Source organism: Haliaeetus albicilla, chromosome Z (genome assembly GCF_947461875.1).
Source record: "Haliaeetus albicilla chromosome Z, bHalAlb1.1, whole genome shotgun sequence".
Classification (NCBI taxonomy): domain Eukaryota; kingdom Metazoa; phylum Chordata; class Aves; order Accipitriformes; family Accipitridae; genus Haliaeetus; species Haliaeetus albicilla.
The window spans coordinates 67,704,081-67,727,198 of NC_091516.1; the positions used below are offsets into that span (position 1 = coordinate 67,704,081).

Consider the following 23,118-nt stretch of genomic DNA (forward strand, 5'->3'; position numbering starts at 1 on the left):
CCATTTAAAAATCGTATAAGCTTCAAGAGTCTAAACCCATCAAAAAATTCTTTAAACCAGCCTTGTAACAGCTTCAGAGGGAGGAAATCACAGATTTTAAATTTGTTGTTGGCAGCTGATAGTCCTGGTAAATCTTCATGTACCTAGAGGGAGTACGTTGAGAGCTGGACACATAATCTGCTGTGTCAGGGAACAGAGGCACCCTGACCTTCTGCCACCCACACGTCTCTTCTTTGGCTGGCCAGAGCTGTTGTCTGTGCCCTGCGTATTACAGTGCTAGCCATCAAATTACAGTTATCCCTTAAGTTTCTTTTTTTTTTTTTTTGTCCTCTCCCCTTCCTAGGCGCAGACATAATTTTGCTCTAAATATAGAGGAAACATTTTGCTTAACCACCGAAACACACAGCAAGATTTTAGTTCAGCATATGATGTGAAGGATATGTTACACAAATGCCTTGGGACTTATTTCAAAGTGTTAATTTAGCTCTGAAACCCTCTACGTAGCTGTGGCCTGGTTTTGTGAGAGATGGCCGTAGCATAATGGCTGAGATCAGGTCGGGCGCTCGAGTGGACGGACCTGCTGGCATTGCTCCCCAGGTGGGAGGCTGCACGCTGGGGCTCGCCTCCCTTTGCCGAGGAGCTGAAATGCACCCCAAGGGCCGTATTCTTCCATAGAGTTGACTGGTTTAAGTAGAGGTGGGAAGGGGATGAGAGGTGTCTTGGTGTTCACTGTGTAAGGAGCAAAACTACACTTGCTGCTAGGTCTGTGTAGGGATTCTGAAACATACTAATGTTTGTGTCTCACAAATAGAAAAAAGAGAATAAATGATTAAGTGATGAAAAATGTCATTGCTGAAGTATGCTTTTTCAGGAACCACCTTTTTATGCCTGCAGATGTGCTTACAGGTGAAGTCCAGCTCACTAGTTGCATGCGTCACTTGCCTTTCAAAGGAAAATTTACAAAGTACCTAGCACAAGGAGTACCAGCGTATGTCACGACTGAGGTCTAGGGCCCTTGGAAATAGGCTCACATAGCATAATCTGAAACATCTTATCAGTCTGAAGGTATGTTTTGAAGCAAGACATTCTCCGCACTGGTCACAGACAGACCCCAAAGGTTCCCAAATCCAGTGTAAGTCAGAAGTCCATGGCTGTTCCTGGAGCTCAAAATCAGCTGCTGCTGCTGGTTTCTGCCTTTTCAAAAGGTTTTAGCCAGTGAATTCACATGAGGAGAGATGACTTAGCTCCACCTCCAGCCTGACGTGAGACACGAATAAGCCAACACGGAGTCCCTTGTTATTGCAACGTTCGGGGCTGTGGTGGAGAACTCTCTGTCTGTTGGCTTTGAGCACATGATCCTGTCTGCCCGAGTGCCAGCCCATCTCAGGTTGAGTATCACCCACTGGGGAGCACTTTGCACAATGTCTTCTTCACCTCTGTCATGAGATCTGTGAACTCTGCCCTCCGAGCCTGGGTGGACATCAGTATTGCCTCTATTTTCTTAACTTCTCTTCCTAATCCAAACTTCTATTGAGTTATCTAAACTAAAACACAGGTACAAATGCAGGTCTGAAGGTCTTGCTAATCCTCAACAGGCTTGTCTGCTTTCATCATTACACTCTGTCTTTCTTCCATGTACAACCCAAACCCTTCAAGGGCTGGAATCTTCTTTTTCTATGTTAGCACAGCACAAAAGAGCTCCAGTCTTGGTTGCTCTTGTGGCTGCCAGTCTCCCTAGTCATCACTGAAATATAAAAACATTGCTGAAACAGTTACTTAGCTTTCATTTTGTCATTTTAAATATAATTTTTAAACTAGTTAAAATATTTTCTTAATTTCTGTAGTAATGGTTTCATATTCACTATTTTACCTACTATCTGGATATACTTACTTCTATTTACAGAGCACTTCACAGGCAATTTTATCAGGGCAAAGTCAGTTTACTCTGTGCTTTGCAGCACAATACACACTATGTCTGGAATACAGTAGTTTTTATTTCTTCTCCTCAGCAGTGAAAGGTTAGAGAGAGAAGTTTCTCAGGATAAGCACCAGTATTAAACAGTAAGTCCCCAGCAACAGTTTTGCTCTGGTTGCCCAGATTTTGTTACAGTCTTATATTTACTTCACCAAGAACTGCAGCCTCCTGCAGATTCCCTAGTCATTCTTGGTGGTAAGTCACGGGGCATATCTATTCCAGCTACGCCTGGTGGACTTTAAAGCTTATGATGCACTTGCATAATATCTATATTAGTAAATTAAACTTGCCTAGAAACTGAGGCCATCTGAGGCCACAAAGCAGTCCATGTCCATACTATTAAGCTTTCTCAACCTCAAAAACATCATGACTACATATAAACTGACAATTGGGAATTGTTCCTGGCCTGGGCTAACTACCAAACAGAGCTAAGAAATTGTCTGGGAGATCATTATTTGGTGGGTGCCAAAAGCATGCCAGGGACTGTTCAAACAATTCAGGGCAGAGATAAGCACCTCCCGCTGCCTCGGTATGTTCTTTGCCATTTGCTAATTTACTAACATAGATGAAGCCTTACTCTAATGTGTACGCAGCTTGCCACATTTTGCCTTTTTTTTTTTTTTTTTTCTTTTTTCCTCCGTCTTTTCACCTTTGGACACAATTGCCAAAGAGGGCAGATGGCTCACCTGAGAGGGTACCGCCAGCGTGCAGCACACACTGTGTCAGCCGTGTGCTCCACAAGCTGTGGTACGTTGTGCAAAGCAAAGCGTTGGGGCCTCAAACCCCTTGGAAATTAATGGACCAAACATTCTGTGTTAAATATTGTTTTTGTCCCTCCCATGTTCAACCAGGCCTTCATTTATTTAGAGACAGAGATACTTATAGCTCCCTTCTAGTGGACTATTTCTGTCTCCTCTGCTTTCATCACTCTTATGAAAACTACAAATAAATGTCTAATTATTATCAGATGTTTTAGAACAATATAAATACTTATCCCCAGAAAATTATCTGAGGAAACATTATTGGCCTTAGCTGTTAGGAGCAAAAGCCAATTTTGTTTTCATTTGGCAGCAGCTTTATTCTGTTACAAGACCAGGCACAGGCATTGCATTGTTTTATATATTTTGTAAGTAGTGATTTAATGACTTGACTTGGTGACTTTTTGTTCAATTTTGCTTTCTTCCTCCCCAACTTTCTTGGCTACATTTGATGATCACAAGTAAATGAATGTAACTTCCCTGACTTCCCTGAAGTTATACTGATTTGCACAGTTAGGGAAATTATCATATACACTATAATATATATAATACGTATATATAAAAACATATGTTAGATTTGCAAATTTCCATTATGCACTAGCTTTGAGCTCTATCTTGCTCATTACCTCTTGGCTTATGCCAAGAGAAGGAGCTCCGGTTGCATTAGGGGAGAACATCTACTGATTCTTCCTTTTGTGGTAAGCAGCTTGATGGACCACACAGACCTTGAGCTCTGCAGTATTCAAAGAAGGGATATCCTGTCTTACATGAAAAGAAACGCTAACATTTTGCAGTTCTGTATCTCTGAAACAACTCTGAAGTAATTTCACAAAAAGATAATACACTGCACCTTGTAACACCCCTGCAAGGTAGGAAGTTACATTATACCAAAATACAGCTCAGGAAACCAAGTTAATCACCATGTTAATAGCTGAAGTAGGACTGTATTTGACATCAAAAGGTTAAATTTAATGAAATAAACCAGAGGGAAAGTCCATTGATTTTTGGGAGGACAAAAGTGATGTGCCGTGTTTAGATTAAGTGTGTTGTTTCTAATTCCTAAGACTTTCCTAGTTTTATAGAAAGGATCATTTTCCCAAATGCTTATGGACATAAAGAAATTGATAGAACTCACTATCACAGGAATGACTTTTTTTCCAAGGGTTTTTTTCATGTCTTAAGATTTCAAATGTTTATAACATGTGCTGCTTTGTTGGAACAAAAACAAGTAGCATGAGAGAAACAGAGGATCTGAAGGACCATCCCAAACACAATTTTTAAGGTAGCTTGTTTAAATACTATCTGATTGAAAATTCTGTCACTTGGATTTGAACAAGCCAAAAGGTCATCCTTGAAAGAAAGGAATGGCAATTGCTAAGATTTTGACGTGAAAAAGGGTTAAGCATTCCAGCTTATAATGTTCACCCTAAATGTTGCAGTCATCGTTTGTCAAACTGAGTTCCATCTTGAGCAACCAAATTCATGGTGACAGCTTTAGAGCTTTTTTTTTTCTGAGAAAAACAGCTATGCAAAAGAAGCAAATAAAAAGGGAGGTAATAAAAGATGGAATGTATATGTATTCCTCTCTGATATTTTATATACATGTTGGGCATCCTTAACCAGCCATTCCAAATACTGATTTATCAAATTTGGTGCCATTCTGGTCTCTAGGAAAATCTTTATTATTTAAATTTTTTTGGTAAAAATACATTTGCCATGATGTGAGAATTTCTTCAAATTTTAATTAACTTGAGTGAAAAGCTTTGTGCTGAGAATTAATGGAAAGAACAGCTACACTGCATGAGGCAGAATCTGAGCATCCTTAAGAGGTATCCTCGGCTTAGGTATCAGATTTTGTATGCACAATTGACTAGCACTACAGAAGAGACTTTGCTCATTCTGGGTATACAGACATCCTTTTTGGCAGCTAACCATACAACCTACTTGTGGGAATGAGGAATGAACACATCCAAATGATCTCTTTTAGAAGCAAGCAGTTACCTATGCAAATTCAGATGCTTCTTTGGACCTGGGCAAATCTTTGATTTGCTATTTTCTCTTGCACGCACATTTGGAAGAAGGGCCAAATATAACCTCCAAACCTCCACATTCTTTTTGTTGGCTTTAAAAATGTAATATCAAACATAATGACAAAGTATTCTCCCCTTGTATGTCTTGTGCAAACAAAATAGCACATGCAGAGTTATTTCTCTTAGATATCTGGCAAGGCATCTGACCGATGGTTAGAAATCTTGACTTGGTTAAAACAAAATTTAGCTCATGTTAAAGCATTAAAGAAATGCTGATGAGGTCAAAGCAAATTCTCTGATAAAGCTGTAAAATCACCCCAACACACAAACATGTCTGAATCCTACCATTAGGCTCTCATGCAGTCTGTTTCTCTGCAGCGAGCAAGTAGCTGTAACCCTTCAGTGCTGCAACTGAGTTTAGCAGAGACACTTGAGAACTGAAGTGACACGCACAGAACACACTAATTACTATATATAAAGGAATTTCAGTTCTACATCGTTTTTTCTATATCACCACAGAAAGTATTCTGTGGGTTTGTTAGCCTGTCCACAAAGAAACATTTCCATCGTTATTTTTTAGACATAATTTAGGCGAGTGGTGTGGTAAAACAGTTCTGTAAATCAAGTGAATATAATGTATACATGTATATTTCACTTCCTTCTGTAGGTTTCACCTATAGTAGGCTTTGTCTGTGTGTCAGAGGTAGAGACTTGGAAGAAAAATATGTTGTGTGAAATTTTCTGACCACAGTGTTTAATTATATATTTGGCTATTAAAGCCTGTTTCCAGCTGAAATGTTTTCCTTAAGAAGCCAGAACTGAAAGGGTTATGGTTTGTTACTGCAGCAGTTATCAGCAGACAGCCATCTAACCTTTGGTACTTACAGGTATTTTATGGCTCTTGATCATATTATCAAATTCTTCATTAATTTTTTTGTATTTTTCTTCAGTGCGTGGGGTGAGAGCGTAAGAGGAGTCAGGATCGGGGCTTTCACAGCCTTTGTTTTCTTTCTTGTTCAATGCCTGCCAGGTTCAGAGAAATATCAAAGAGTAAAAAAAATGAAAGGGAGCTTAGAGTACTTACACATAATCTTTGCCTGCTGATCATTAGATCAATATCTTCATTAATTTTTCTGTACTTGTCCTCAGACTCAGGGCTGTGACCTACTGAATCGTCTGCATCGGGGTCTGGACTGTCACAGCCATTAAGTCCTTTCTTTCTCAATGTCTGAAATACATAATTTGGAAAGTTCAATCCTTGGCACAAGCTGCAAGAAAGACTCAGCAGTGTTACAGTAACACAAACAGCCCAGCAGTGGAAGGTTTTACACTACGCTTTAGGGAAAGAAAGTGACTAGGGATCCACATCGATGCTGTAGGTCTCCAATTACGAGCGGCAAGAGAGGACCATACAGACCTCTTTCTTCTGAAACTGGAATCGGTCAATAAAGAATGGAGATGGCAACCTGGCAAAGTGCCTGATAGTACCGCCCCCCAACCATGTCCAATAGCATTAAGAGATTAAGATACCCATCCAGAATGCAATTTCTTTAAGATATTTATCCATTTGAAATGAATGAACATTAAAAGCAAAGGATGTATACTGTTCACAGTGGAATACCCCGGTGTTTTCCTTTTCTCTAAATAAAGATACAGGAGAAAGAAATGAAAAAAAAAAAACCAACAAACCTGCAACAAAGAAAGAGGAGTACCTAAACTGAATTCTGGCTTTGAATTAGATATAAGGCATGACATTAGCAATGCCCCACCATTCCTAAGTGTATGCTTTTGATAGGACAAGAGGGAAGGCAGAGTTGCTAATGTGGCTGTGAAATACCGATTAAGAGCTTCTAGACATGGTGTTTACTTTTTATTGACTCCAGTTACAGTGCTACAAATGCACAGTGCTGAAGCTTAATGTACAGGAAAAAGCACTGCTATAACTGTTGCTTAGTGAAAAGTCAAACCAGATGAATTTCAGGTTCAGCAGCTCAAATCAACCTTCACAATCATGACCATCATCACCAAGATAAATAATGGAGATAAAAAAGCTTAAAAATAGAGTGAGATCAGTAGCTAACAATTCAGAATGGTTGCCTGGCCTCAAATAGGTTTTAACTGATCTACCTTGACAGCTCACCAAAGAACACTCATTAACGTAAAAGAATATGAGAAACAAGTCTTTGTGGACTCCCCAAGTACAAACAATAGTACACAAAGTCAATATTTGTAAGATTTCTCAAATTCAGCTTGAAGAATGTCTCAGTCAAAAACTCTTCAGAGAGTCCATTTGGCTGTCTATAAACTTTATTAGACAGCTTGCAGTTAATTCTGAGTTGCAACCTGGCTAAGCAATCTGAGTTACAACATATAGATCACATAGCACCCTTGTGTTAATAAGTGGCTATGCTTGTGCTGTGTATTAGTGTGGGATACTCTAACCGGTTTCTTTTTGCCTTCTCAGAATGGCTGCCTCTCATCTGAGCTTTTTGTTCCTTTTGGAAAAATACATCTCCTAATAATTTTCTTTATGGGAATGCCCAGTTTACCATTGTCAAATCCCTGAAGTATTATAATGTCATACCTTGTTTCTGTAGTATTGTAGTTATTTAATAAAAATTAGACTTCATTTTCTGCATTTTACCTGAGACTGAAGAACAGAACCCTCTTATTCCTGCAAAAGCTATAAAGCTGTTCTCCTTGTGGAGACACACCCTCTGAACCTCACATTTTCACCAAGTCAGCAAAGTGATGGCGATCTGCCCTAATACATCTGAACCTTCCAAACTCATGTTGTGGACCTCTGAAACAGATTTAGGCAACTGTGGAAAGCTGGCTCAATGTAGATCTTTCTTTTTAGACTTTGTATCTACACAGACTTCACATCTAATCCCATGAGCTACTACTGACACACAGACAAAACTATAAATCCATTGGAATCAAACCTTAAGAAGCTAAAACAACATGAATGATTCTCTACACTTCTTCCCCACTCCCTCTTATCTCTCTTTTATCTTTTAAATGTTAACTAGCAGAACAGACATAGTCGTGTATGATTTGTACTGCTACTAGCTTGAAACAAGCCAATTATAAAGAGGGTTTTTGCAATCAGCTGTTGTTTGATAGATTTAATAGATACAATATGATATATTAAAAGTGAAATTTCTCTTTTTACATCTGAATAACTAATCTCAATTAATGTTCAACTCTTTGTGTAAGTCCAAAAGAGTTGTCTTCTGAATACATAAAATATTCTGTTTTCAAGATGCATTGGATCAAGGTGGCCAGACATGAAACCCAGATCAGCACTCTTGGGACCTTTTCTTGAGCTCATCTGAGTCACTGATGGAGTCCTGCTAATTCACATGGAGTCTCTGAGGAATGATGCTGATGTGAGCTGGATTGGATGGCATCCTCAACTCCAAGTTTGAGATGACAGTCCAGCTCCTCTATTTACAAATGGCAATGACCTCTTTTTTACCCAGAGGTCAACACAGCTGCAACTGAATGGGCATAGGTGAGGAAAGGTAGCTGCACAATTGTTATCCTACCAGACAACCCAGATCAAGAGCAACATGAAGAGACAAGAGGGGGAATGTTTTGCCTCTTCTTTGAATCTTTTCCTCTCCCACCATTCCCAAATCCTTGTCTGCTGCATTCACATGGCTGTGTCTGGGTGAAAGAAGATCCACCTTGTCCTCAGCACACTCACAATGCCCTAAAGCTCTGCGACTGTCTACTTAGCACTCATATGAAATAGTCACTTCTGTGGTTTGTAGAGGTGCAAGAATGCATTGCCATCTTTTAGTTGTCCAGAGGAGGAAAGGCAATGTAACCCAAGGCATGTCTTGCAGCAGTCTCTGAAAAGAGACCAGATTCCCTCCCAACATAGTAATGTTTTTATTTTCATACATTTTTTTTTTCATACCCTTAGAAAGCAGGTTTCTGTGGCACCAGGCAGAGAATAAGCAATCTCTATTTTGACCAGAAAAGCCAAAGACCAAATTTAGTAAAATCGTGTTGGTATTCTACCCAAAATTAACTTCAGCTCTAAAGAGTAGAGGCAAACCTTTCGCTTGCAAACACCATCAATCCATGTGTTTGGCTGGTATCTTGGCCGAAATGGCTAATCAAGCTCACTAATGCAGTGCACTTTTTCCCTGCCCCTTGTCCCTTTGTTGCCACCCCCTCCCCCCCCCCAAAAAAAAGAAAAGAAAAGAAAAGAAAAAAAAGAATGTGCTTCAGTGAGTTGTGGTAAGGTTAGGCAACAGAAATTTTCACAAGTGTGCTGCAGTCAGAGGCACAGCTCCTAGCTTTGTGAGTGCTGGAACTAATGCCTGGTTGCCCGTGAATTGCATTTTGGGGTAAAGTGCAATATCCAGAGAAGCTTTCCTGTGGCTGGGTCTTTTGGGGCTTCTTGTGCCCCCTACCCATCTTTCTGCTGATTCTTTGTTGCTTCTGTGTGTAAGGACTCATGCTGCAACACTGCCTTCAGCTGGGTGTCTTTTCTGGGAGTAATTTCTGGTTCTCTTTTTCTGCACAAGAACACATAATTTTAATGAAACTTGTTGGAATTTCATTGTCTATGAGACCCCTCCTTTGTGCCAGATTTGCCTGGCACTGAATAAAAAATGAAGAAATTATAAGGGAAAAGACAGAAGAACAGACTGGTAGACTGCACAGGCACATGAACACACTTACATACACAGTTCTCTGGAGAAGAGAGCAGACTGAAAGTGACACACTTATCCTCTGCACTAAGGTCCTGCGTGGTATTCAGGACAAATATAATGATCCTCAGTATCTTAGCATTACCTCTCGCTTCTCAACATGCCAGCTACAGTTTTGCCTATTCTATTGCCTTGTTTGTAACTTTATTCTCCTCCACATCATTACCTACCACATTATACTTCCCATAAAGGTCCTTTATTGTTGTGCTTCAACACAACTCAACACAACACAAGTTGGTACGGCACAACTAGAAGAGGCACAGACCAGTATATAACTGATCCATCCTTATTCAGAAGCTCTCTGGACTCCATGTCAATTTTTCCTCTTTTTTGCTGTGTCACCTCTTGAAAGCAGAGGCTGGTTCTGGATATCGGAGACAACTGGAGTCATGACGAAGATCAACTGGGTTTCAGCAGGCTAGAGTCTTTGACCCAGTCTTGCAGTGATTTAGAAACCATTTTTCTTACCATGTTAAGCTGTCATAGCCTCTTACAAACCCTGGAAAATAGCCAGACCTATCGCATCCTCTTGGAGATTAGCTAGTTTCCAAAGCTTTAATGACTATTCAGGGAATTTTTAAGAGGATAAAATTACACAATTGTATAGTGCATTGCATTCTAGAGAATCCCAAGCCAGATTTCAGTTATTTTTAAAGAAAATAAGCCATTTTTGAACTACGGAAGCTCCACTTCTTCCAAGCAATTAAACAAGTAATTATATTGGACTCCAATAACCTAAAATCAGCCAAGGCATTTGAAAAACAAAATGGTTAAAGGAAAACAACCTTTGGCTGAAATCTCATATGCCAGCAATTTAGCCTAAATCCTGCTCTATAAATCTCAGCGGAGAAGTGCTGACTTAGTGACATACTGGCTGCTGTAAAATGAAGTATAAACAACTATTTACTTTCATTTCATGCAAAATTTATCATCACTACAAAAGCACAAAAGAAAATATGGCACTAACAGCCAGGTCTGATTTTATCAAGGCAATGGAAATCATTGCAATTTGAAGGCTTTTGAGGAGGAAAAGCCTTTCATTTTCCTAATCCAGGCTCTGTTTCTGCAGTACTATCCTCTTCTTTTAGCATTTTTTTAACAGGAAGAGTGGGGAAGGTTAGAAATTAATTTGTTTTTCATCCTATCCTTTCGTTTGCTTATCTTTGTAGAGGGGCATCTCCTTTCTTCTTAATAAGTTCATCTGCTGTGGAACTGCTCCCCACAACACTCCAGGGCTTGAGAAGCCACAGATATCTGGTCTTGGAAATGCTCACAATATAGCTGCCCAATTAAAAAGACTGGGTCAGTCGATAAGGTCTCCAAAAGGTTCAGACCAGCCCACTCTGTCTGTTTCATTTTGATATCCTCTGCAAAAAAGACTGAACTATTGCAAGGTTAATCACTGTCTTCATTTGTGTAATAAAATATGTGATCTCACTGGTACTTCATCTGTAATCCAAATTTACAGTATGGAAAAATTCAGAATTACAAGTCTACTTCTACAAATTCCTGTATCTGTTATGTTGTCTAGAAGCCACCACAATGATCTCTAACTGATAACCCCACTAGCGACCATGACAATCCACAGAGTTGTAATTTGGTAAATTATATTCCACTCTCAGAAGACAAAAACCACAAGTGCCCTCCATTTTCCACTATCACTTTCTTTCCTGTATCTGGATGGGATAAATCTTTTAGCCACAAATGAAAAATGGTTTGGTGTCTTTTTTGCTCACTGGAGCTACATATCTACGTGGCAAGGCAGACAATAGCCAATTACAAAGGAATGATATGCTATTGTGTTCAACTGCTTTATTATTTATAGCCATTCCAAAGAACACGGCCAAATTTATGGAGGCCCCCAAAAAAGCAGAAAATATTTAGATCATGGGCCTGATTCATTTAAGCTTCAGTTTGCTCTCTGTGCAACAGAAACATTAAAGTTAGAAAGTGTTGAGTGAAGACAACCTTCACTCTCTTCTCCTGCACAGTTATATAATGATGAAATTTTATGATGAAATTGCATGATACAATGTATGGTGTAATCAAGTAATGAAAGGTTCTAGTGAAATGAAAAACACAAAGAGGAAGAGATAGGTTGCTATGGGAACCACCCATCTGAATTCCCTGACTTCTGTGTAACTAAAATCTCAAATTTTATGTTCCATTAATGTAGAGTTCTTAGATTTTTACATTTAATAATGAACATAAACTAGTATGCTGGTACTAATGTACTTTAATTGCATATTTAGGAGAATCAGATAAAACATTATTATACTTACTGTTATCTAACAAGCTCCAGACAAAAAAAAAATGTATACCAGTAACACAGAAAAATGGAACATTTATTACCTCTTTTGTATAAATCATAAAATGTTTTTGTGGTTTATACTCTTTTTGAAATAAGCTACAGGGCTTATATAATAGCTGAAGCTCTATAACCACATGTTAACCTTTTTGTTACTATTTTATTTTCACCGAAGTTTCAAAGAAAAAAAAAAAATTTCCATTGTTTGGTCCTGTATGTCTGTCTTCTTCAAATGAATACGCATGAGTGTGCTTTTCACAACAATACACCAAACCCTCTGCTTGGATTTGACTCTTATTTTTGCATGCCAAGTGATTATTCTCTCCTCCTTCAAGTACCTTCTCTAATCACACCTCTTGTGAAACCAAACAACGCCGACACCCTTCGCCAGTAACATCTGCCGCTCTTTGCTTACGAACGATCGACCGGCGTGTTACGAATGCTTGTACGCGTGTGCTGCGAGCTCATCAGGACACGAGGTTTCTACCTGCTTCCCGAGCTCCGTCTATTCCACTCGCGCTCTTGACGCGTGCCAAGGCCTATCTGCAGTGTTTTGTAACACCACCACAAAAACCAAACGGATCTGTGTTTTCCCGTAAAGGGCGCTGGGGCAGCGCGATTTTTTGGCTTCTTCGCTCCCCCTCGCTGTGCTGTGCGCCTTGGGCACGGGGGAGCTTTGCAGGGCAGCGCGCCCGGTGCATCCCCGGAGCCGGGGCGATGCGCAGCCCTCCGGAGGGGCAGCCTGTTGGCTCCGACCTTGCCGTCTGTGGCGGACCGGTCATCCTCACCACATCTCCTGCTGCCTCTCTCCTGCGTCCGTATGAGAGAGGACACCTTGCTGCCTGGCCGCCGTGCCTGGGTTACCCCTCTGGAGAGGCTGGAGATGGGGAGATGGCAGAGGGCTGCTCTCTAAAAGAGGCCAAGCACAATCCCTTCCTTTCATGTTCAATCCTACCCGCTCACCAGCGCTTTTCTATTTAGTATTGACTTAAATTACACAGGCAAGTTTGGCTTTGTAAGTATAAATAGAAGTAGGATATGTCAGATTCAGAGATCTCATAGCAGCTAATCTAAACCATGTATCTTTCTGGATTTTCTCAGAAAGAAACAAAAGAGAATCACACGAAGACACCGGCATTAAAGCTTTGTGTTAAAATTTCTGGCAATGCATGCAACTAAGCTTACACCCTCCTATGTTCACAATTGTTTCATGGGACACACAAAAGACTTCTGTCTATCACTGCGCTTGTAGGCTGTTTTTTCTTTTTTTAAAAAAAGAATTTCGATCTGAATGATTCCCAAGGTTCTAAGTAAGGATATTTCTTCATCCTTCAGGCTTATTCCCGTCTGTCGTCGTGGCGCAAAAGGTCTGAAAACCCCACAAATCCCCCCCCCCCCGCCACCCCGCAGCCAGCTGACGTACGATTCCTACGCCAACCCTCAATGGAAGGGATCGCGTTTCCCCGGCCTTGACAGAGGAGACGGTCAGCAGAACCCGTCCGAGGCCGCCGGGAATCCACGGGGGGAGCGGAGCATCAAGTGACTGGCGGCACCGGCCGGCGCGATGCGACCGCAGCAACCCGTCGGGGAGCTGGTCCCCGTCCCGGCCGCAGCAATGCCATGCATCCCCGCCATCCCCACCTGTCAGCCACGGCACCTGCTGCCCCATGGCCGTAGATGGCTGTCCCCAAGGACGCCGTGCTGATTGGGGACGCGCTACGCTCACGGACACGACGGCCAACCCATTTGGGTTTGGGTTTTTTTTCTTTTTTCGGTTGCCGGGGGGAGTGGGGTTGGGTTTTTCTTCACCCGTGCTGCTGTCACACTTCTTGGCTCTCATGTGGTTGCAGCCTACAGGAAGACAGCATTTGTGCTTTACAGATATTTATACATAAATACATGTGTGTATATATATCTCTATACATATATTTATACATACGCATACACACCCTCTACTAGATCACTTCTCAGCACCTTTTTGTTCAAGTCTAGAGGGATTTTTTAGAAGTCTTCATGCATAAGCATGGCGAGCCTCTGTTTGCTATGATACAGTATAACACCAGCTTAATAATGCTGGTGTGTTGGATTAGTAGAGACAAAAAAAGGGATGTGCTTTTCCAACAAGATTGGCGTTTCCTAAATAATGAATTCATGTGTGGGATTAACCGGAGTTGTTAAGATTAGCAACATAAATGCTATGCTGACCTAGTTGTGATTACAGCTTCTGATAAAATCACCTCCATAGATATGAGATTTAAAAAGAAAAAAAAAAAAAAATCAGCCTTGGACAAACAAAATTCCTTTCAAGCTTTTGTCAAAATTTACTCTACTGTCAAACGCACCCTCTACACCCAAAGGCTGTGTTAAAATGAAACTTCTGTGCAGCTGTTTTTTAAACCTGTACTTTGAAGAGAGAGTCAAATTCTGCTCTGTTGTGTTAAAAAAACCTGACAACTTCCCAGACACTGGCTGTCAGTGCCTCCTGCACAAAATTAGCAGGTTATTTACTTAGATTAGAGCTATTCTCAGGAAACTTGTGTTTTAGGGATGGAATAATTATCACCACTCTTTGAGCACCCCAATGATTATACCCCTTACTGAGGGTTCAAAGGCACTGTTTTTGAGTAATGGAAATACAGAAGATGTGGGTAAGGGCAGAAAACTTCAGCTTGCTCTCCTGTTCTTCCCACCACTCTTTAGGCATGCTGCCCTGCCCATAAATGTGTGCTTTCTTCTGCAGAATGAAGGCTAGCACCACTGCCTAGTGGCAAATACCTTGTTTTCCATCCTCTAACTCGGAAGGCGGATTTACAGAAAATAGACTTCCACTATTTCTCAAGACTCAGTATTCGTAGAACGACTCCATAAAGACAAAACAACCATATTCTGGCTCCTTCCACTAGTTTACTGGCAGGAGCACCACCAGTCTGCCAGCAGACCCAGTCTGCCAAGGGGTGCAAAAAGCGCCTAAAGCCAAAACAGATGCATCTCTGACTCGCCTCTTGCCACTTGGCCCCAGCATAACATAAGTCCATTATAACCTCTACTGATTTTTCAAAACCGTTAAAGTGTATGAAGTATTTAAATGGCCCGTTTTTTTTCTAAGCTTTATTGAGCATATTTAAAATAGAAGAAGATATTGGAGAGACATAGTGTATTTGATTTGTACTAGGTTTTGCTGCCAGACAGAAAGTATATGAATGGAAAAATAAACTTTACAGTAGTTCAGCAGAATCATCTCAGCTTCTTTGGGGAATATGAGGCCACTTAAAAATAAACACTGTAATCATCAACAGGTTGTTATTTCCCTCCTTCTTTTTATGTTCATCTATCTATAATCCTTCTCCACTGACTCCAGCCCTTCCAGATGGAGCATTGCCCTCAACATTTTCATTTGTGTCTAATTTAGTCAGACATATACACAAATACAAGGCTGAAGTCAGATCTCATTTACACTAGTGTAAATCTGTAGCTGGATTTGGAACAGCTGTAAAGACACCAGTTGAGTTATTCTAGATGTACAGTGGTGTTACCAAGTCTGCTACATCAGTGTTACTATCTCTTCAAACATACAGTATTTGAAATATGCAGGGCTTAATATAAATGACTGCAGAAACAATTAACTATTTCAAAGGCAGCTGGTGTTTTTCCATGATATAAATGGGAACCTTTAATGCTAAATGCCATATTCAAAATAGTTGAGAAATGTGACATACAGACTAACACATATATTTTACAGACTCTTTTGTCACAAAAACATTACAGAAAGAATGGCAGCTGATAGGGAATTATACTTCGCATATATTTTGAGCATTTTCTATGTTCTAAAAGATCCCAAAGAGATTCTTAAATCATATGCTTAAGGACTGCTTCACACGTCACTAAAATGCAGCCACCCTGGGGTGAATATATCGTCAACTTGTGTAGCTACGCTAGCTCATGAAGTTTTCAGGAGCGGAAATGATATATACCTCAGACAAATAAAATTGTAACATATGATATTAAGTTACTTGGGATGGAATTTTTCCTAGACCATGGGACAAACACCTTCACCCTTAACCATGGGGCCAGGGAATCTCTGATGACCACAACATTTTGCTTTTCCATTTCATCTGAAACAGAGCACCTCCAGCAGCACTGAACTGGTGCAGTACTAACTCAGCAGTGAAAATGCCACCCACTGAGACAAGAACACCATTTCCTTCAGCACCTGGTTTTCTTTGGAGGTCTCCCATAAAAATCTTGAATGTATCAATGTTCTGAAGAGATTTCTTTTTTTTTTTAATTTGAACATTTATTTTACAGCAGATCAAATTACAGTGTATTACAAGAAACGGTACCAATATGACAATGGGCAAATGTTGCTGAATAGCAGTTCCTTTTAAAGGAAAAAGAACATTCCCTTTTATTTTTATAGTACCATAATTGTTTTATCCATTGGTAAAAATGCCCAAATCAATATATTTTATAAAAATGGTGAATTATAATAGAGGTTAGATCTCTGAAACTCTAGTCTCCTGTTTCTTTGCAGGATGGAGGCCTTAAATAGCAACAAAGCAATAACCATCAACTCACTGTTCTGCTGATAGAGTCAAGTTTTCACCAAGGAGAAAGAGAAGGAAGTCTCTCCACTAAGTTTAGAGTGAGCAAGCACTATTTGAGAAGAAAAATTGGCCCATGATTTTAACTACGAAAACAGATGACTCAAACGATGCAGACTTTCATACTTGATTTAAGATGGCTTTGTTTTTTTTTGTTAGACCAACAATTTGTATAAGTTCTGTTATTTACCAGAAACATTTGTGCAAACTGTATCTATCTTTAAACAGCTGCTAAAATCTCTAGACTGTGATACGCATTTGTCTGCTTACCAAAGTGTCTGCTAGAAACAAAGAACTGGGTCTTGTTTTCCTATGGAAAATCCTACAGAAGTGGTAAGATTCAGACAGAAACTTTGCAAGTTGAAACTTGAAGATAACTAAACACTAGCCAAAAAAGGAGTAAAAGAGTACAGTCAGGAGTTGTATGGAGGAGCTGGATGAAACTCCAGAACTGCATGATTATCCTAGAAAGCTGGTCCTTCAAGCAACTCTTTTCCTGAAGCATAACTTCTTCAAAAGTCATACTGCTTCTATCACTCTGCCCTTCCCTTGAGAAGAGTAGGCACTTCTCCCGAAAGGAAAGAATCAGACATGACAGAATTAGCAAAAAGTGGTTAGATTTTGAAAAGATTTTGAAGAATCTAGGAAGCTTTCCAGGCAAGGGAATTCTAAATTTCCATTACTGCAAATTGTGCCATCATAGAGACAAAAGATTAGCCCCTTTAGATGAGATTATCCATGGGTTAAGCTGCTACCGTATACCCCAAGAAGGTGCAGTTTAGCTCCCACTTCTGTTACTAACTTCCTGCATGGGCTTTGTTAATTCACTTTTCTATACTTCTCCCTCTATAAAAAGTTGAATGATAGTAATTACCAGTGTAATTGGGGTGCTATAAGAAGGAAAAACCCAGGCAAACTGAAATGTAGTCAGTAAGGAGTCTAAATTTAATATACACAGACAGATCCTCACATACACCTGCAAAAAAGTGGCTTGCATGCTGCCCTCTGTACCTCAGTTAAATTAACAACATAATGGTCAGTTTCAGTACTCTGTTTGGTAAGGAAGAAAACTTGAGAAACAGAGCAGCTTCTAGCTCTTATCACTGCTTGAGAAAGCAGAAGTGGCACAGGCAGACTCAACATCTAGTCAGAAAAGTTCGACCAGAACTGAGGACGGAGTTTTCAGAGATACTAGAAAATTTGTGGCTGAGAAGGTAAAATAGAAAAGAAAACAACAACAACATCTTCATTCAGAAACTAAGCATCTATTTGTGAAAAATTCAGCATCTTCCAGAAGCAGCTAAAACACACTTTAAATGTTAGGCTTTTTCATTGTAAAACTGGATTTCTTTTTTTGGACAAAATTATAGTTTTGTAAAGAAGAATTGGTATATTGGCCTGCCAAAGCCCTACTGTCTGAAATCTTCAAACCTTTAATCATATGGTATCCCCACACAGAGAATTCTGTGGGCTACAAAAGATGTTTCTGCTTGGGTCCCCTAATTCTGCAGGAGAGCTGGACAAATGGAACGAGATTTCCGTCTACTTCATTTCTTCCAAGACTTGGTAGAGGTGGGAATGAAGGTCGCTGTGAACATGTGCGTGACTTGTATTGTCTCACTGGGTGAAGACTTATCTGTGGGCTCTGACCAGCTTTGGTGGCTCTTGCCGCTGCAGTGTAAATCACGGTGCAGAGCTGCCTGCTCTGCCCTGTCGTCTGAGATTACTCACCCCATACCAGAGCTGCGGAGGTGGGGTGGCCGAGGGGTGGGCATGCATTCCCTTCCTCTGACTCTGCTGCGAAGGTGGTAACCTCCAAGGGAGGAAAGGCAATAAATAGCTTGGGGGTACTCACATCTCCAGATACCACAGCTGTTTCCTCAGACAGCCTCAGTCAGAGCCTCACAGAGCCATGTTACATACAAGAAAGGGACCTTTTCTAATTGGGAATGCCAAATCCGGAGCAGCTTGAAGGACTGTATTTGTTTTAAAGAACTGACCTTCTTCGTGATTTATTACTTCACAGTGTTTTGCAACATGGACACAGGTAGTGTTTTGTGGACTATGTTCCTGAGAAAAAGATAAATCTTTATTGACTTCTGGTTATCCGAGCAAAATATTCAGAAGGCAGTAACATTCTGACTTTTTTTCTAACACGCTTAGCTTGTGTACAAGGAAGATCCATACTGGGTCACTACCTCACGAGAAGCTGAAATCCATAGATGCACAAGCACTAGTCGCAGTCCCAAAATCTTGCCGTGCTGGAGGCCTGGACCAACTACAGACCGAACCTGAAACCATTATGTTGAGAGATGGAATAAAAGTATTTCCTATCGATGTTACTGTGGCAAGAAAACCGAGCTCATTTACTTATTCCATTATCTTGGCTATCTTCTAAGCCTTTTGCAGCCATCAGCCTGCTGCCACAGTAGTGAGAGCTCTTTCCTAAGCTCTGCAGAGCATTTACAATGCAATAAGACAATCTAGAGGAAGGGTAAAGAGTATTACATGGAATGATAGAGGAATACTTCAGGTTCTCTAACATTTATTTTATGATTGAATATGAAAATTCAGTTTTAAAATCAATCAGAAGCTGACTGTGCCAAAGAAATCAGAGACTGTGATAAGATTGAAGATGAGATTACCTCAAAATAAATGCGGTTTGCCTCTTACTATCGATATATTAAAATCAAAGATCTGGCAAAGAGATCCTGACTGATTTCAAAGGGTCCAAGCTGTCACACAGCACTTACAGCAGCAAAAGGGATCAGCAATGCCCTAAGTCACCAAAATGTCAGTGAAAATCAGTAATGCTACAAGATCCTTTCTGTGAAGGGGCCAGTGGGCATATAAATGATGAGCGTATAAGAATTTCTCCAGTTCAGAAGTGCACAATTTTGTTCCTAGTATCTGAGGAGAGGTTCACAGTCCTGAGGTTTGTCTGGAGTTTCTCAACAATGTGAAATTTTCCAATAAACTGCAGCAAAGCTTACTTACATTGATTGCAAAGTTTGGCAGGATTCCTGTTTCTGCCTGGGGTATGCTAGAACACCAGACCCCAGAATAAAATAGCGGTAGCAGGAATGGATGAGTACTTCTTTTATTCCTGCCACTGAATTGGTCATGGAGATCAGTAGGAAGCAGACTTAACTGCAGAATGTTTAGTCAGCTCTTTTGCTCCATCACTCTCCGTGAAGGAGGAGGTGGAATTAAGAACATTTCTCCCATGAAAAAGACTGTACAGAAAGAGTAGGAGGATTTCTGAGACTCCTTAATGGGAAGGGAATGAAAAATTTAGTCTGTGGGAGGGACAAGAGAGGTTTCTATAGGCCTTGGGGATCCAGTGTTTCACCTCAAGTCCAAACCCAGAAGCATCTTACTTCTGTTCAGGCTACAGTTGTGAATCCCTCATGGGCATTACTATCAGGTGAGTTTAGTCCTACTAAACAAACTCCTTACTATTGATGCGGGTTGAGTCAGAATTGTCAAATATAGTTATCTACGGTGGTCCCAACAATTCAAGGGTTCTGCTAATGAAGCCAGTTAGGCAGAACCTCGTACACCTGCCAGTATTTGAAAGATATAAATGAAGACATCTCCAGGACAAAGAAATGAGAGAACGCCTTTCTAAGCATCCTTTGGAATAGAAGCATTTTTTAAAGTGACGGCATAGGAGAATCGTCAACGAGGAGTGTTCCCTCTTAGCCACATTGCTTTGAGCTTACACTGAAACCATAAAGAGCAGTCCACACCGCACTGCAATTCCCCTGCTGCAAGGAAGGGCCTTGTGACAGGGAAGGGCTATGGAATAGGTCCAATAAAGGCTTTAGGGATATAGAAAGCTCGATTTGGCAATACCTACTATTTATGCACCTGACCTCCAGAGTGGAATTCACACTGGGTTAGGATCTGAGGCTTCCTATGCAGAGCACCGGAAGAGTTTGGTGCTACAGAACAGGATCCAAACCTAGCAGCATGGGATGAAGTTGTGAGTGACCTAGACCAAGCAAACGGGGTTTCCGAAATCCTATCTCTCATCAGAAGTTACACAGCTTACCGAGGGCTGCAGAAACACCTTCATCCACAAAGCCCTACTGGGCATTCAGGCGTTGACTCGGGCATACTGTCCCCTCCTACAGCTAATCTCTCAAAGACTCGGGGAAGAGCCACTCTTCCCTTTTAAGATTTTCTGTATAACAATGAGTGGTTAGAAACCTGCTGCAAAACTGGAAACACAGGTTCTGTTTCTTCCTTGATCTGAATGGGCTCAAATCTATTGTCTCCCATATCCCTATAAGGGATAGGATTTACCCAGCAGTTCTAGATAGTTTAAACCTCTGCACTTCCCCATAATTTGCTTTTGTGCATTAACAAATGCAGCGTTTGTTGGGTCAGAGAAAGAGAACTCAGTAGCAGACAGAGCTCTGTGGCTTGTTACAGCATTTTTGTTTGAGGGAAGAATCTGTTGAAATCTGATTTCTGCTCCAGAGCTGGTGTTTGCATGTTACGGTGAATAAACTTTCAATAAAATGCAGAAAGAATTCTTTAAGAAAGGAGTTAAACTGAAGTCTCTGTCCCTTTGATAGCACACAAACACCAGCAATATTTTCTGATTCTGGTTTGTGAAAAGCTTGATCCTATACTTGTGCATTGCATTACAAATTGCTTTCCAGGGATATTTTGTTCATGGAGGACTGAGAGTTCCTAGATCTTTTAGGGCTTAAACTTGGAAAACACTCTCCATTTTGGCCCAGATTGGATTAATACTTAGTAAGCATAGTACAGGCCCCTAGGAATCTTCAAGGTGAAATAATAAGATCTCTCACAAAGTTCATGTGCCTCCAGATTAGGCTTTTGGATAAATGAGCTTAGTTGCCATATTTTAAAATTTATGTTTAGTCATTTCTGTGAAACACTTTCAGATATAGGATGGAAAGTACTGAGCATAATTATGAATTTTTATTCATTAGTTAAACAATATATGTGGGTTGTGTGAAAATTTACATCCGAGAAGGCAAGATTCTTTTCACATAGTTTACAAAAATACAGATTATATGCTAAAGTACATACTGGTAACTGCTGGAGACAAAAGTGTAAAACTTCCATTTTCCTGATATATGTCTGAACATGCTAGAAGTATGTAATAACCAAGCCTCGGACTATAACAATGAAAGGAAAATTCATGTGTTTTTATGTTTTTCATGTTATAGCCATGATTCTACTGTAGTAAGCTAAATATACTTTAAACACCAAACACTCCATTAGGAACTGCTTCTTTGTCAAGATTTGGATCTCTTTTGATTCAATCTATAGCAGCTGTGTGTTGTTTAAAGTACTCTTATTGACTCTTCTATAATTTGCTTTCTTTGAACAGCCTGTGTGCTGTAACATTTGATCAAAGAAATAAACGTATACTTTAACAACCCAAAGTAAAGTGCATGCACATTTTTATAACTCTGCACTATAAAATGTAATTATAGTTGTCTATAAATCACACAGGATGAAATAAATAAATGGGGTTGAGATTTTTTTTAATGCAAGCCTATCCAATATAGCACGGATTTTTCCCTTTAACACCACTGTCTATCATGTAAAAGCATTAATGAACAGTTTAGAACACAGATGATGCAACTTATTTTAATGGAACTTTTTACTCCTCCATTAACTGCTAACCATATATAAAAACATTCATAGCAAAATTAAGTAAGGAAAACACAACAACTGAAAGTTGTGGATTTATAAATTACCACATAAGGAAAATGTTGATTGAAACTCTGTTTCAAAGGCTCTTTTTTAATTCAAAGAACAATGGCTATTTAAGATTTAACTACATTCAACAGTTCTGGACTATGGACATTAATTCACAGCTGACCACTAGACTTGGGATTATTAAAAATGTAGAACAATAAAGCATATGTGTTTGGGGTTTTATAGCCCTGCAAATTTGATAACTTACATTAATTTCAATCGTCTTTTATATAAACAAACACATAGAGGTCTCCCTGAATTCAGGGCAAATGGAGTCCAATCAATACGAACTACATAATACATAAAGGATGGATGCAAATTTTATAGTACACAAATAAATAATTAATTTATACCTTCTTACTGTAACAAGGAAGAAAAGTCAGCATATTTTGAAGTTTAACAGAACTTTTGCCAGAAGTACAAAAAAACTATGGAAAGGCATCTCAAGAACAGATCGTGTTATCTGTGTGCAGCCGAGGGAAGGAGAGGTATGGAGTTATTTTGCTTCATGCAAACCAGAAGAGTAAGGTGCTATGGCCTGAGCAAAGCACTGAACATGCCAGCTCCCTAGCAGGTGGAGTGAAGTAGGCAAAAAGCCAGGATTAGACCGACTTTTTGTATCCCCATCCTCTCTGGTGATGAAGCACACCTGCTGCACCGTGCCTTTGTTACTCAGGGAAGGGGTTCACTTATTGCCAATTCTCTGTGGCGTGGAAGGAAAGTGGGTGTTTTTACTTCTCAGTAAAGATCCATAAATGCTGCTCATGGTATGAACTATTTAGGTCCCAGTTCTGTCACCCCTATTGACACTAAAACTGCTTCAGAAATAAAGCCATGATTCTGCAGATATTTGAAGGAGCATTCAGCTTTCTTCCTGTGAATAGTTTCACTGTCTGAAACGGGACTTCTATGAATCTTTCTAGAACTAAGACTTACTCTAGTATTGCTTACTACAAAAGCTGACAGAA

The 23,118-nt window shown here is 40.1% G+C and overlaps 1 protein-coding gene across 10 annotated transcripts in view; it reads right to left on the reverse strand.

Annotated features, from left to right (window-relative positions):
• The window catches only part of MEF2C (myocyte enhancer factor 2C), a 141,434-nt gene that overhangs the window by 32,731 nt on the left and 85,585 nt on the right, over positions 1-23,118 (reverse strand). For 4 of the 10 annotated variants that reach the window (XM_069776409.1, XM_069776404.1, XM_069776407.1 and 1 more), the window contains exon 5: positions 5,848-5,991. In XM_069776409.1, the coding sequence (XP_069632510.1) occupies positions 5,848-5,991 (144 nt within the window). Of the gene's footprint in view, positions 1-5,648; positions 5,787-5,847; positions 5,992-23,118 lie in introns of all 10 variants that reach the window. The other 6 variants (XM_069776410.1, XM_069776405.1, XM_069776403.1 and 3 more) reach the window with 3 other exon arrangements.